Raw genomic sequence first — 17,074 nt, forward strand, 5'->3', positions numbered from 1 at the left:
AACCCGGGATCTCAGTCATACCGTGCAGATGCGTTAACCATTTTCGCAGTGGTTAACGCATCGATACGGTATGCCAGAGATTCCGGGTTCGAGTCTCGGACCAATCATACACTTTTTCCCTGTGTCTTATTGAATTCGCATCTACAGAGGATGTAGAGTGTAAAAAAAATCGGTTGTTTCCTCTTTCGCTAATACCCTTGTAATTTTGTTTGTACTTGTTATTGTATCATAGTGTTCGACACTAAGGTACATTCGGTACGAATAGACACGTCAGTTTCACTTCTATTACCGTTGAAGACGGTTCCAATATTTGGATGTTTGATATACTGTAGCGTCCTTCGTTTCTAACACTCAATAGTACATATTATATTAATTGTTTTCGTCTTGTATTAACATGATGCAGTACCATTTAAAATTGTTGTGTTGACAATTTTAAGTAAGTGGTATTGAGGTATATACCAAACAAGGTCCCCCTGTCGTTAATCGTATGTTACAAAATTTTTTCTACTTTTATCAATTAGTTTAAGAGGTACAAGGGCGCTTTAAGATAGAGGTTCACTCTGTATAGGTAGTTGACCTAGAATATACTACTTATTTGACAACACTATATAAGGTTCTTTTCCCCTAGTTTCCAAGTGCCAGACCAACCATTTTCTCTGACCCACGATATTTAGTAAAATAAAGGTAGTGTTTTCCGTAAGTAGAAGCTTTTCTTTGTATATAATTAAACACAAGCAATTTGCTAAGCAAAACAATATATTCACATTAAAAAAACACACACGAATGCTTAGCAAATAGTTTGTTTGTGTTTAAAAATAAAGGTCTACTAAATAAAGAATGCCTGTAAAAGCTAAAAAGCTCGCTTAACAACAGTAGATAGGTAAACACGTAAATTAACCAAAGAACTGATAGTTAAGCTACTGAATAAATTTCATAAGAAATCTTTAAATTAACACGCATTTTTTTTGAAATGTTAACATTCTCTCCTATGAGGAACTGTAACATAGGATTCTGAGAAAAGTTTTAAGACACTACTTTTAATGTGAGATATCAACTTTCCCCAAATTCCACAAAAATACGGTATTGAAAGAATGTTTTATTTTTGCCCATGGTATTCAATGGTATCACGTGAGATTTGGGGGGGGGGGAGGATTACAGCTGCCCATCAAAAATTTCTAACTTCCACTTCTTAGTTTTACTTTTGAAAAATTATGTTAAATGTACACAAATTACATTGTACAAACTGCTTAAACGTATAAAACATAGATAAGCACTAGGCTATCAAGTACCGGTAGTAGCTAATAATAATTTGGTAATGTAGAAAAAGGTTATATCGCCCGAAACATTAAAATATAAAAGAAATGTTAAACAATTTTACGAAGTAACACAATTAGTTAGACTGACTGCATCAGACTTGCTTCATTTGGCCCGGTGTTTGAATTATCGACTTATCAATAAATAAACAAAACTAAAAAAATAATTAATTTCAGTAGCGATTCTCCGTGATTTCCTGCTTAAGTACCACTTTCCCTGACATTTTTTTATGTCATTTCTTTTTCCCAGATTTTTACAGATATTCCAGACTTATAAGAACCAAATTCACTCTATTTTAAAAGAGCAAAACTATATCACAATTTTATGAGCTTGGACCACGTTTTACTAGTCTGTATATTTCTTAAAAATTTCCACATGTAAGCGCATAGTTGCCTTACAAATCTAACTTGACAGATGAAATAACGACACAATAAAAATCATATAGTAATATCAGAAAATGGAAACTGGACAACAAAAAACGTAAACTGATCTATTAAATAATACACCTATCTTTACAGTACCAACGTATTCCAACACAGCACAATGATTTCGAGAGCAATTACGTCTCGGTTAATCTATGATTTAGTTAAAAATATGACACACGGGTTATATATTTTTAAAACTTATCTACTGTTTAAGGCTTACATAATACACGCTGAAAACTGGCTTTTCTACCTTAAGAACTTATAATAAAATAAAACCAAAGTTTCGTATTTCTTAAAAAAAAAAAAAAAAAAAAATCTACAATCTACTTTCACCAAAATGGTAAGTACGCACAGACATCAAACATCAATTATACGTGCTAATGAACACGGTAAATAGATTTCAAATACTGAACAATAAGTCTCATTTATAAATTGATTAGCGTATCTTCGTAATAAACTCTAGTATTTTATTATTCTATGAAGCTCTCAAAATCTTTTTTTCTGACCAACGCGCCCAAATCAAAACAAATGGTAGATAAAAATTGAAGATACTAACGTCAAAAAAGGCCACCAGCTCCTTTCGAGCTCTCATTATATGTACATTATTTTATAAAATAAACATAATGTATCAGAACTTGATAACTGACGCTATAGGATATATATCTATTACCAAATACTCAGCCCTGAACGTAAACTCCCCGTTGTATATTTTCCATTAGAAATATCGTATACCATATATTACAATTGTAAATGAAATAACAAAATCGCATAAAATCATACCGGTACTGATTACAATTGTAAAACAAACACCTCCGAAAGCAAACTCTCTTGTAGATTTTTTTTTTCATATTATATGTTCACCAAAATGAGCAAAAGTAAAGAAGAGAGTGCTGTGTAAAAATGTTTTTATGATAAATGGGGTGTGAACTTGCAATTCTTCATTAAGATACGTTACTCAGTTGTGTATTTACTTAGTAAATAACATCATAATTCTGTTCGGACTGAATTAAGTTTATTTACATTATGCCAATGATTACTATGCGATTACAACCTAGGAATATTCTGTACACAACAGACAGATTTACTGAATATTTCCATTCCACATTTACGGTTAGGTTAAGTTTCCTTTACTTCTATTTAACATATAAACTGTTTCAAAAATGAATTAAATTCCGAAAAAGTATGTAGGGCCTATACTCTGTAAATTTACTTTGGATTAGGTTGTTTCGATTCATTGCTCCATTTACTGCGATTTGTTTACGTGAAATTTCACGTACTCAAATCATTTGTAATCGGAGCATTGCATCGTGTCTTGACATAAACCACAACTGCTCCGTTCAAAAAGACATATCTAAGTCTAATATTCGTAATCATGCATCACTATCTTTCCTGAAGTACCGGTACTGTAATTAATCCAGCATATTCGTGAAGTTCAAATATTTCAACAAGACTATACTTAAAGAGGAAAAAATAAATGTTGACGCAGACCAACTGCTATTGTGCCTTGCACTTCCTTACAGGTTGTGTACAAATATATTATTAGGTTATTTTTCAACTTCATGCTTTAAAAATAACTTAAAACTTATATCTAATGTACAAAACTACCAGTATATATTATTTATTAAAATACAATCCTGCAACTATTACCTTCATTTAGGAGATCCTCTCGAACCGGATTTGTAATCAAGAAGTGATCTGTTAAAAACTGTAACACCTTCAGCCTATTTTCAACTGTGGTAAAAGGATATTCACAACTATTTAAAATTGCTAATACTTCACTATCAAACTCTTTGTCACTTTCTACATATGCTCGTAACGTTTCTGGCCATGTCATGGCATCTACGAAAAACAGTACGACATTTGTACTATCTTTATGATCCAAAGGTCCGAAATGAGTTTGCTGTGAATCCTCTTCCCGCAATAAAGCTTTTAATAGCATTATGTGCATTTCGGCCAATAAATTACTTTGTTCCTCCGATATGACAGTTGCACAAAAGTCCTCAAACCTAAAAGGAGAAAGTCTTACTAAAGTTCTAAAATGCCGTAAAACCTCATAAATACTCAAACCTTGCATTACTAGGTCTCTAGGTAATAACAAATCATCAGATGATTTCGGTAACTCCAAACGCGGTATTTCGCGATTCTGTAACCACAATGGTACAGGGCTTGGAGGTTTCTGTACATATAATCTTCTCTGTGTTCCACTAACAGTACTATAACTAGATAAGGAAAAGTCACTATCACTACCATCTCCCAAACTTTCATCAAATTCACTGTCACTTCGAAAAATGTCATCCTCCAACTCACTTTTACCACTCGAGTCGTCTCCGAAATCGGACCCATAATGGTACTCAGAATCCTTGTCATCAACTGCATCTGGGTTATATCCTCTCTTTTGATATCCAAAACCCTTCCTATTCTTGTCTCTACCCCTATTTCTCGCACTTCTTCGACTACTTTCGCTTCCTACCGGAGATGACGCTCTTGATGCAGATGGTGTACTCGTCTGGGAGTTCGGAGTTTCTGAACCTTTACTTTCCCGATTTAACAGGTATTTTGGTTTCTTCAGTAAATGTATCTGAAACTTCCTAGGTCTTTCCATAAGCCCTGTTTTCGGGGGCCTTCCCCGTCGTTTTGTCCCTCTTGCTGACATTGTAATTTGTTTATTATATCACTGTATAATACTTAACACGTGGTTTATGAAAACACAGGATTGTGTACAAATAGACGCAACCCACTGCTGCTGAAAATGACCCCATGTTTGAAGTCTAAGCTTTGCGCCATTTTTCCCCTGAGGTCACGTGACCAAACACTCTAGCCACAATTCATCTCATCATTTTTATGACTTGAATATCCTACAATGTTCACACGTACGTATGCTGCCATTTACACACTAACAATACCGTAAAATGTTCCAATAATCTTCTTCAATACACATATTATCTTACCGACGCGAAATCTAAAGTGTAATGGCTAGCTTCCATAGCTTCACAGAAACACAATATGATTGGCTACGCCAAGCGCCGCCATGACAACTTTTGTGCATTATTTTATTCGGGTTGCCACACACGCGTTCTTTGATTCGAACATAGACACCTGAATTGAAGTTTTCTTGATAGAATAAATACACTCACGTAAAATATCAAAATTTCTAATCACTAGAAACTGTTTCTTAATATGATGCCTCCAAGTTGTCAAAGCTCCGAGATTCTCCAATCACCGATCTTCTAACTTTCTACTGTCACTACCAGCTTACCTTCAGATGGCAGCACGATCAATTATATTTCCAATCCGTGGCCCCTGCGAACGAGCGAAAACGAGAACATCAGCGGCGAGCTACGAGGTAATCCTGGAAAAGGTTGCGAACGAAACGATCTGATCGCGTGGCAAGGTCGAGCATGTGGATTTCTTGATACTAACAATATGAATGGCCCAACTGTTATGTATAAGCTTCGCCCAGTGTTCAAGTTAGCTGAAGATATAGAACTTCCAAAATGCATGTACAGAATGAAAAATATACAAGGATCCTTCTCCAATTTCACATATGAAGAGTTTGCAACTTGTTACAGGAGTCAACAAACTTCAGATACTGATCAGCAGGTTATTAATTTATTTTCACAACATTTATCAATTATAGATTAACATACCTATAATGTACAAACATTCTAACACTTAACATATTGTAGATTAGTTACAGTATCTGCGACAACAAAACGTTTGCGTGACTGAAAAAAGCTGCTCAGATAACTTACAGGTATTTCTTTCGCTGTAGGGTCTTCGTTTCCTTAGTAAAGTAGAATTCTTCAAGGTTCTCTTATGGCCTATTCTGTAACTTACTCAGTAAGTAATTGGGAACATGCATTACTTCCTCTGTTTTCAATGCATTTTGGGCTAACTTTCGGTTGCAAGTAATTAATTATGCAGTAGTCAGTAGTAACACCAATATAAAATCATAAATAACGTCATAGCAAAGCTTTGTTTTTACTTACAAATGTTGAAAGTAACGGTGCAGATTTTTTAAAAAAAATATGTGAATAGTTACGGGTAAACGTGGAAGGTTTATACTGTACAAGGGCTATACTTTGTTGGCCATTACGTAATATTTACAAATAAGTTAAATTCTTGATCGTAGATTGACATGATCAAAACGTTATAATTTGTTTATCATATATTTCTAACATATGCGTTTTCATATATCGATCCTACTTTGTTGTGGCACTAATTAAGGAGTTAGGACCATAGGTTTACAAATTTGTATACGAAGCAGGGCTTATTCAGTTTCATTACAAAAGAAAATACAAAGGTCTTATATATCATCAGCCTGAAGAATATGTTTAAAAAAGTAGTACGCATAAGTGCTTGTTTAATGCAAGAAAAAAAAATGGATTCGCATGCTCAACGTCGTTGACGCGCCCACTCCGTGTGGACGCTCGACTCCGTGGACCTGACCGTCTGATTCACTTATTGTTTTTAATGGTCACCAAATGCATTTTGATACGCAATGTTATGGTCCCAGATTCTTAATCTGCACCTTGATTTTTATTGTAACTAGACAATTTCAGTGCTTCATGATACAAGTGAACGATCAAATCAATTCAACCAATTCTTCTATAGGTGTGAATTTAATTAGATACCATGAATAGAGAAATCACGATTGGCAAAATCAGTGACTGTGTTTTCTCGAAGTTCTCTTGGGTTCATTACATATTAAATTAACACAAAATAAGCTTGTTTTTTTTTTTTCTCACATTTTCTAATTTTGATAATTTTACGTCACATGAAGATATAGCAAGATTAAAAAATACTAAATTTGAACAGGTTGAATATATACGCTCCTAATTGATATACAGAACTGAAACTAGCACCACTGCAAATCCCTTGTTTTGAGCTTTTTTAGAAATACAACTCAGTAGAGGTGTCCTTAAAAGCTTTTTCGAAAAAGGGCAATTTTAAAATTTCCAAGAAAATCCCAGATGTAGATCTGGCCTTTTATTAAGGTGCAGTTAAATTATGATTTGGGGATATTGATGGCATTGGGAGATATTTACTCGCTACTTTTCTAGTCAAATTAACAACTCTATTACAAATTATTATGTAATCTGTCTTTCTCTATATAAAAAGTGGTCAAGAAAGTGATGGGTAGTAAGGCACTTTTGACCGTGAAGATACATACAAGAGAAATTTATTTCCGTGTAAAATTTTTATTTCCTTCAGCTGATCCGTCACATTTTGTTGAACGAATTTAGTATAACATAAAACTATTTCTGAAGCTTTAAATTTAGGAAATAGTCATATAACGTGATCTACAAAATTTCAACCCTTGCACAGGCCCCCTTCCCTTCGAAAGGAAAAGTTTGCTTATTTCTGTGGTTCTATACTGTTCATCATATACCGATAATTTGTTATAGTTCATCATTTTTAGAAGTAATTCGAATTAGTTGTCATGTAACAATATCTTATTTGTAAATTCATCGCAAGGAAGATGGAGGGGATTAGAAAAAAAAAATAGTTTTGGTAGGGACACTTTAAATAGTCTTACATTGTTTGATAAGCGGTTCTACCACAATAACCGCCTAAAGGAAGTCAGAAAGGTAAATATCGTACTGTTTAAAAACTTGTTCACATACTTTTAAAGGTAATAGACTGACTTCGATAAAACTTTTAATATGACCTTGTTTTATGAGATGCTCCCCATGACTCACTACTTACATAGCTAGTGGGACGGCTAAGCTAATATACTATGCGGATGGTGGCCAGTTCTCTTTCCTCTGGAGTTAATTAAATATTCATGTAGGACTTGTCCCATTGTTCTGGTAGCTAGCGCGGTCCCGGGTTCGATTCCCGATGGGAAGCATTAAAATATCAGCGGTAGTTCAGATTTCATCTTTTAAGTCTATGCTTTATTACAGCCTCGGTGCTCAAAAGGGACTCTAATCTTAAACAAACGTAGAAGGAATTGGGGTGAAGGTGTAAATTAAAGGTTAGATCACGTGTACAAGAACTGTGTAATGATGGGTTCCAAGATTAAAATAGATATGCGCCCTCCGATTGTATAACAAACCAGAACCGTGGTGGCTCAGTGATAGAACGCACTCCTCTGGTGCATAGACCCTTGGTTCGATTGCTTCTTCTGCCAAGTGTCCTTTGTGATAGTGGGTTTTCTCGGGGTTCTTCCGTTTCCCATTACTTTCGTCATTCCTTCATTATCCATCTCTGCATTACAGTGTCCCTTAGCGTCGGTACACACTCATGTCCAAAATTATTGTCGCATGTCTATAAATATGTTGTTGTTGGAATATAATTTGATAACGGATTCACCCGGTATTTCTTGTAATGTTAGTATGTGTATAATCGGCACAGACATGTATGTACCAAATTTTGTCAAAAGAACAGTAAATAAGAACAATAAAACTTTCTTGTCCATTTAGCAACATTTTGTTTTACTTATTCTAATTTTCGTATTTAAAATTCTTTTTCTATGAAATTTACCACAATTTTCCAGATTATACACATAGTATCAGTATTAAAAGTACCCTTCAAAATCATTATCAAATTATATTCTTACTAGAAGACAGTTATAGATATGCGACAATCATTTTGTAACGCGATAACGCGACAATCATTTTATAAGTGTACATAATCATGGGGCGTTAAACTCAAAGGAAAAAAAAAAAACACATTCATACTTGGAAAATAACTTATTTCGAGGAGTTGTGATCCACATATCCATTTTAATGAAATAAAATGTGATCGAATTAACTCCAATAGTATGGATTTCCATACTTTGATACCCATTCGGTTGGCTACAGCCACGGATATTTTCATTTTTATGTCAGGGTTATTTTAAATGCCAGGTTAGTAGGGAACCTTGTATGTAAAGACTGAAATTTGGTGGCTTGTCGCGTACCACATGGCTACTGAATTACGGAAATCATCGCAGCCTATCGCCAATGTGTTACTAATAGTGAAATGGACTTGAGAATTGAACATTCACGTGCTGAAATACATATACCATCTACAATTTCTGTCTTAATGATCGCTGTTGCAGACGTTAGTCATTTAATTATTTTAAGTGCAGGGTTACTAATTGTTATAGTGCGTAAGAAAATGTGGTTCTCGAATTTGATTGTTTTTGCTAAATTATATGTAAAAATGGAATATTTCAGTTGTATAACCCACAATTATACCGTATATGCTAAAAAGGAGATAGTTGATTAGTGAAAGTGAATAAACATGAAAGAAATTGGAGTGACAGTGTATCAGGAAACAAGAGGACCCGAGAGACCCACGATTGCAACGATGTTGTCCTCCAGAAACCAGGGTTTGAAAAAGCCCGGGTATTTTTGAAAAAACCAACCCACCTGGGCCCGTATGGGGTTTTTCGGGTATTTTCGGGTTTACTTGGTTTTTTTTCGAAATATCTCAATGTCTTTGGGATAAAAGTGTTAAAATGTGATTTATATTTTAAGATTGTCAGTGTCATGACTTGCAACAATATTCTGTTCAGTACTGTTTTGAAAAAATGACCGCCATTTTGAAATTTTAGATTGAATCGCCGAGAAAGTCTATACAACAAATTTAGAATGTCACTTGCTTCTCCCCAAAAAATTTCAACTTAATAGTCCAAAAATTGCACCCTGTAGCGTGGATACCCGGTAGTTGAAAAATGGCCGCCATTTTGAAATTTACCATCAAATGTATGGAATAAACTACTACTGAACATGGACGTAGTTAGGAATTGTCTCCGGGGGGCACACCTTTTGTCTGCTGGGGAACAAGGTAAATACAAATGAGAATTGAAGGATCTTATAGGTGGCATTCTTATTTTTGTCAAAAAGTTGGGGGCAATGCCCCCCCCCCTAGCTCCGCCTATGCTACTAATGTATTTTCATATTTGCTGGTGAGACAGGCACCTATAGCCTCGTCAAATGTATGAGGAATAACGTCCCCCGGCGTCGCCTAGTCGGCAAGGACACAATTCACGGAAAGTATTTCTAAAATATAAAATTGCATATTTTACTTCAAGTAGGCTGTAAACACAAACCATACATTAATTTGTTCTATAATTATCTCAAGCTAAGGTAAGCTTTTATATTTTCATTCAGAACTTTATGAATTTTGTTGTATACTTTGACGTTTAATGTTTTTGTATACTTTAACATAAAAGCATCTAATTCGCCCAAGGAAAGTCCAAAATCTGATAAAAATCACTTTCAATATGATCACCTTAATTGTACCAATAATATACTAACAAAAAGTTCAACAACCCAGATGGGTTTTAAAATGGCTTTTTTTTTTTCAAGTGGGTCCAACCCGAAAAAACCCGATGGTTTTTTTCGGGCTGGGCCCACTTCGGCATATCCTGCCAGAAACTCACATGATCTTGGATCAAACCAAGGACCCTTCGCACCAGAGGTGAGTGCGGTACCACCGTGCTTCCAGATGGGGTAGAAGTAATTGTCATTGAACTTTTAAGAAACAACTGCAACTAACTTTGAAATGGATTAAACAGTTTGAGAAATTTCGTTTTATTACGAAGTTTTCAGAGAATAAATTGAAGTAGGGAATAGAAACCTTCACTGGCGACCGTATCTAGTCACGTTCGTAAATTCTACACATACTTTTTTTTTGGCTAGCTTCGATACAAATAGTTTCTAGCTTCGATACAAAACTTTGTAAATTTCAGGTGATACATCGAAGAAAAATATTACTATTGAATTTTATGTGTCAAGTTAAACATCTTTTTAGTGTGTGATTTTTGAAATGTGTTAATAAGACATAATGTTAACTTTTATCGTACCTAATTTACTCTCTTCATAGGTCTGATCGAAATTCTAATCAAAGTTCTATTTTGTCATCAAGCGTTGTATGAGCTTTGTTGCTAAGGTAGTCAGTTCGAAGTTTCTAGATCGTCGGTGGCATTTTCACATCTGGAAATTGTTCGTTAATGGCTAAAAATTGATCAGCTTTCCTCTCCAAAGTATATTTTTGTTTTCTTATTGTTCAATAGAATCAATCTCACGTAATCGTCCGTTCTTCATTTATTTCCGCTCACTTACGAAGATTTAATTTTTAAAATGTGCTACTAAATTATTAAATATATTTGCATTATTAATATCGTAATTCAGTTTTTGCTTTGTAATCTTATTTGACGGGTAGACATCCAGTTCGGGTAATTATGACTCAAGTTGAAGCCGCTATGACGATCAGCGTTTAGTTATCTGTAATTCTACTACCTATAATATTAGAGATGCAAAAAAAGCCGGCTTTTTGAATCTATGGTTTTTTGCACATAAAAAGCCGGCTTTTTTGGGAAAAAAAAACTAGAATTTTGGAAATTTTGGCTTTTTTCATTTTCATGATTTTCCTGTTTAAATAGCTTTCTTATAGTATACTCTAAAGTTAAATAAGATTCCATGACCTAAATGACATATATGTCTCTGGAGTTCACCATCATGATGGATGGAGCACATGGTTTATAAATTAAAGTAAACATAAAGTACGTAGTATTTGAGGGCAATTTTAGAAGCTATTTAACTTTATTTTAACTTCTGAATTATCGACTTTTTTCTTCTCTAGATCATTTCTTTTTAGTCATCCGTGTTTCACTTCTTAGAACTTAGTACTCTAGCTTCTAGCACATAATTAAACTTGTTTTTCAATATATCCATCAGAGCGTACGTTTTTCAGTATACAGGGTTTTCATAAAGTCTGGACGGATTTAATTCGCTTATAATTTACATAAAAATGCTCATATTAAAATCAAATAAAGTGCAAACGGTAGCGGAAGGATTAAATTTTTACCTGTAATCTGCACCAGCTCAGTTCATTCACCGCCACACCTCCAACTCAGAAGCTTTTCGTTTTCCGTGATTGTACGGAAAATATCCATTTACCTGTTCTAAACTCATCCTCTGTGTACATCTATATGAGGTAATCCAAACAGATATTGAATGAGAAGAGACAAGGATCGTGTATCATGCATACTCATCTTTCTTTGCTCATTTTCGTTATTGTTCTACTCAGAATTTTCAAATGACAAGGAGTAAGTACCATATCGTTGGAAAGCTGTTGGGAAACGAAAGAAGACAGAAGAAGTCTCGACTCTCTAAAATTATCCTGTGCAAAATAGTGGCCGGTTGCCAACTAAAAATGTAATCCTCCTGCTACCGTTTGCACTTTATTTGATTTCATTATGAGAATTTTTATGAAAATTATAAGCAAATTAAATCCGTCCAGACTTTATGAAAACCCTGTATCTGTCAGAGCGTACTTCCACATTTCTGTTATACTGTAGCTGTGCAATGATTTAACAATCTTCCGGACACAACCCTGAATACCATTTGATAGAAATAATCAGTGTCGGAGTTAGGAAAATATTTGGAAGGGTTTTTTCTGAATAATGTTTGTTTTTTCTAAAAATTCCTATTTTTTATATGAGGACAGCTTGAAGTTTATGAGTAAAGGCAAAACTAATAGTTAGTTTGTTTTAGAAATTCCGTAATTTCGGGGTAGAGGCTTCAATCCCTAACCCTCTTCGCAAATCCATCACTGCTGGTAATTAGTAATAACAAAGATTTAAAAACGATTAGAAAGGAAGTCGGCCGGGACTCTCAGTACACGCACTATCTCTACATTCACAAATGGAATTAAGAAAAACTTTTGTCAAAATGGTCGAATGCAGGGTTGAATCCTGGACTTCACCATAGAAGCGCGAAAGCTAACTCATGTTTGTTGTGCTTAACTGATTTCAGTCAACATTTAATTTCTTTCTGGGTATGATTTTGATCTGGTAATACTGACCCAAGATATTTGAAAGTATCCACTGTGTCGAAAGTATTAATTGGTATTTTAATGCACTCATAATTTGCCGTATTACGATCCTTGTGAACTTCCTTGTATTTAGATTTCTCTGCATTTACTCATGTCCCTGCAAGCATTTAATAAGGCCTATTCCTTTCTTTCGATTGTTATCCTATCAGATTTACATCATCAGCATACACCATAACCTGGTGAATACCATTCAGCTCTAGGCCCTAGTTCCTATCTTTGATTTTTCTTATAGCGTACTCCGGAACAAAGCTGAATAATAACGGCAATAACGCATATCCTTGTTTCAGGCCAATCTCGACGTGGAAGCTCGCATTTTTCTATTCGGACTTTACTCTGGGATTCATTTAAACCCTTAATAAATCTAGCTTTTTCGGCATTCCAAATTCTGTAAGAATGTTGTACAGTGTTTCCCTCCTAATCGAGTTGTAAGCCTTTCTAAAATCAATAAACAGTTGATGTACTGGGTAATATATTCCCATTTCTTTTCGAGTATTTGTCGAATGGTAAATATCTGATCGATTTCGACTAAATCCACACTGATAATCTCCAATAATTTCATCTGCGTATGGGGTCAATCTTATTAATAGAATGTTAAGAGAAATGCCTCGATAATTATTACAATCAATTCTGTCGTCTTTCTTATGAATTGGAACAGTGATTGTTCTTCTACTCTTAAATGTATTCCATAGTTTCTCTTTTTTTAAAGCTTCGTAACGATATGTTGAATTTTCTTGTTAAAAATTCAGAAACCTTCAGGACTAAAGTTCATTCAACGAACCTTCTGATCCTGATGTAAACATTGTAGAATGGTATTACTCCACCAGTCATCGGATGATTGGCTATCGGTCACCGCTTCTTTTGAGAAGCACGTGCTTGTACCCTGTCGGCGTTTTGCATATTCCCCGCACGCAGCCATATTGTAAAGTGATTCGCGCATAAGGTGGGCCAAACCCAGTTTCTACGCATGCGTATTCTCTTTTATTGCATTAATTCAATTTAGTTCTTAGAGTGTTCTTTCTGTTATTTCACTGTAAGTAAGTTGTATTTCTGGTAATGAGCCTTATAAGCAACAAAAACATTGAAAAACAGTTTACTTGACAATAGACTATTTTCTTCTGCCGCATGGATGCGGCAAGGCTCTTTAACCAATAAAATGAAACAAACACCACGTGTATTTGTTTACATGAGGTACTGAACGTTCCTTGAATGAACTTTAGGGAAACTGTGATGGTGGTTATATATTCTACAGCCTAGGAAACCATACGCTCAGATAAACCGTCTATTACGTATGTGATCCATGAACAGAAAATTCGATACTTTCCCGGTTCTGAACAAGCTTAAGGAACAGTCAGTGCATTATAGAATTTGGAGCTTTACCGATTTTACAGATCCGAAGCACCTGATAGGTGGTTACAGATTATTACTATGTGATCAATTAGTGAAAAATTTGTTCGAAATATTCATACAGTGTAAATGAAACTTAAACTTAACTGAAAAATTTCAAGAATGTACAGAACCACCCGAAACGAAGCTCTTGATATGCAGATTTCTGTCATGTTTTTATTTTGCTTCAGAAAGAGGGTGTGTGATATTTTAAAGTAAAAATGCTACATACAATTTTGCTAGTTATTTGTTTATCATTTTTAAAAATTCTTATTGTATATGAGAGGTTAAAATATTAGTACATATATTGGTTAATCCTTTGGAATTCATAATGTAAACATGTTAAGAATTTTAAAAAATATTTTTGAAATTCATGGTGTATTTTCGAGGTTTCATATTATTATCTGCATCAACCACTAATTAAATAAGTTTTTTTTGTTGTTATTGTTGTTGTTGTTGTTGTTGTAAAGAAGGGAAACAAAGTCTGCATTATCAGTTTAAAGCACAATTTTTTAAAAAGCCCAAAATTTCCCAAGCAAAAAAGCGAAGCAGAAAAAAGTTTTTTCCCAAAAAAGCCGTTTTTTTCCGAGCCCTTGCATCTCTATATAATATATTTATCAGTGTAGTTTAGAAAATATGTTAATGTGTGACTAGTTATCCCACTTTGAGTTTTTTTTTTAATATATATAGTTGGAATTAGTTTTGCAATATAAGACTGAAAGTATTGTATATGTAAATCACTTTAAACTTTTTGTGTTATTTAATTCACTAGGGATTCGACAGTCAAAGAAAAGGAAACACTGTAAATAGTGAAGAACGGAAAGTACTCTGAATAGACTAAATCTCTTTAAAATACCTGCTGTTCTTTTTGAGGTAGGCGTACTGCTTATTAAGTTCAAATACATATTCACACTCAGCTGTTACAAGATTGAAAGGGATTTAACTCTGTCAGTCTTATTTTTAATGTCTAGTCACGAGTAAATATTAATACTTCCTTCATGCACATTTTGTAAATAATTTCGAAACGAATTTAATTTTCTTTGCAGAGAGTGAGTTCGAATAATGCGTCTTGGACAATCTGGGTTAGTTTTGTTTATAATTAACTTCTCTTTTTCTCTCTCGCTGTTTTCATCTCCTTGATTTTGCTGCAGTTATTCGTAGTGATCTGAGGTATATTAGTGAATATTTTCATAAAATTCAACCAACGAGAAATGAGTGACTATTGGGATTCAAACCCACATTCGCTGTTTATCATGCTGATGCGCTACCACTATAGGTCCCATCTGCTTCCTCAGCGGCTACGTTTATTTTATTTTTTTAAGTTATTCTTGTATATGTGTTGAAATCCACTAGCAAAAGATTTGGGATGTAACTTATCAAATTACTACTTTTTAATGATTTACTTATATTATTGATTTAATTATATTATAAAACTTATTGTCCAAGTAAAAGAACTAATCGATATTGAGTATATATATCAGTATAGGGCAATATTTCCCAGCACATATGCTTCCTTGATTACCAACGTTACTTCAAGATTAGCTGTGGTATTTTTTAGCATCCAGAAATATGCTTTTTTTTTTTTTTTTTTTTTTTTTTTTTTGGTACTATCGTGGTCATTTGATCATGCTTGACTTTAACTAAAAGGCGCCTGTGATGATACGGTTATCATTTGGTATACTCACTTTAGAAAAACTACAGTTGGAACTATTAGGTGCAGCTGTATTATGGAAGTAATCTGTACAGATATGTGCCAATTATTTGCTCTTGAGAAATTGAAGGTTATGAAAAAGATATAATTTTCATTACGAACCCTCTGATACACTTCTCTGTGTTGTGGTGAAACTACTAAATTGGCCAGTTCGTTCGGAAGTTATGCTAAAAGTACGTGGAAGGGAGAAATGGATATTCGTTAGCGATTGTACAGTAATGATACTTTTTCAAGTGTGCTGGTAGTTCCATTTGCAGTAGGTTTGTTTTTCTAACCCTCTCAGCTTCATTCTTTACAGAACTTTGCCTCCCAGCGTAAATGTGTTGATCTTTGAAATAAGAATTGAAGCTTTCCTGGCGGCGAATATTATAGAGATGTTCTCGGGATATCAGCCAGGTGAAGTCCGACGATAGAGCCGACATTTCCAGAACTGACATCGTTCTCGTCTTCAGGGCGATTATACTGACACCAGTTCGTGTGTACTATATATAGGAGAGGAAAGTGAAGGGGGGGGGGGGTTAAGAATCTGTGTCTCTGATTGAATGGTCTATAGCTTGACGCTGATTGGTCGTATTCATATATGCTTTCTTTATGATTGGTGTCCATGTCTGGCTGAGTTGAAATCCTGTATCCCTGTTGATATTGTTGGGTTCTTGTATGGCAAGAGATTCTTTAATTATCCTATCGCAGTGATTTGAGCTCTTTGAAATAATTTTAGTGTCTGAAAATAAAATTCTATGTCCTTCTATTATACTGTGTTCTGCCAGGGCTGATTTCTCCGAATAAAACAGCTTGATGTATCTTTCATGCTCCTTGTATCGATGTTCTGTTGTTCGTCCTGTTTATCCTATATAAGTTTTCCCGCGTTCGCAGGGAATGCAGTATACTCCTGCTGCCCTATTTAGAGTCCTTTCGACGTAATATTAGCGTCATACAAAACGCCTGGCTACTGCGGGAAACATATGTTAGTCGTACTTTTTAGTATAGCACTAATCACGCGTCAGAACGACTCTGCATAAGGCCCCTGGTGTTTTAAGACCCAAATCGTCTTTAACTGGACGGAGTAGTTTTCTGATATTTGATGGAGATCTGTGTATGGTTTTGATGTGTCCCTTCATGATTCTTCCTATTTTTTAAGATAGTTTCCCAGTGTAGAGCAGGACTTCGATGTTGACTGGGTCTTCAGATTCTGTGATGGTATTTTTACTGGAAAAGGTCCTTTTTAGGACCAATCGAATGTCATCTTCCTTATATCTATTCTGCAGTAAGGTCTTCTTGAAATGTGCAAGTTCACTGGAGAAGCTTTCTTGGTCCGAGATGGCTTTTGCTCTAAGTGCAAGCGTGCTGATAACTGTATTGCGCTGTGATTTATGGTGAAAACTGTTTCCATTAAGATAAAGATCAATGT

At 34.7% G+C, this 17,074-nt stretch overlaps 2 protein-coding genes across 4 annotated transcripts in view; one reads left to right on the top strand and one right to left on the bottom strand.

The window, feature by feature from the left end:
• E(bx) (nucleosome-remodeling factor subunit NURF301 E(bx)) overlaps window positions 1–4,970 on the bottom strand; it is a 141,339-nt gene extending 136,369 nt beyond the window's left edge. For all 3 annotated transcript variants that reach the window (XM_081751454.1, XM_081751455.1, XM_081751453.1), the window contains exon 1: window positions 3,387–4,970. In XM_081751454.1, coding sequence (XP_081607580.1) covers window positions 3,387–4,392 — 1,006 coding nt within the window. In that variant the 5' untranslated portion in view covers window positions 4,393–4,970. The remainder of the gene's footprint in view (window positions 1–3,386) is intronic.
• An 8-nt stretch (window positions 4,971–4,978) lies between these two features.
• Window positions 4,979–17,074, top strand: part of AIMP2 (aaRS-interacting multifunctional protein 2) — a 46,706-nt gene continuing 34,610 nt past the window's right edge. The window contains exon 1 of the mRNA XM_081751456.1: window positions 4,979–5,339. Within this exon, the coding sequence (XP_081607582.1) occupies window positions 5,163–5,339 (177 nt within the window). The 5' untranslated portion in view covers window positions 4,979–5,162. The remainder of the gene's footprint in view (window positions 5,340–17,074) is intronic.

The sequence above is a fragment of the Thermobia domestica genome, chromosome 3 (genome assembly GCF_964235325.1).
Source record: "Thermobia domestica chromosome 3, izTheDome1.hap1.1, whole genome shotgun sequence".
NCBI lineage: Eukaryota > Metazoa > Arthropoda > Insecta > Zygentoma > Lepismatidae > Thermobia > Thermobia domestica.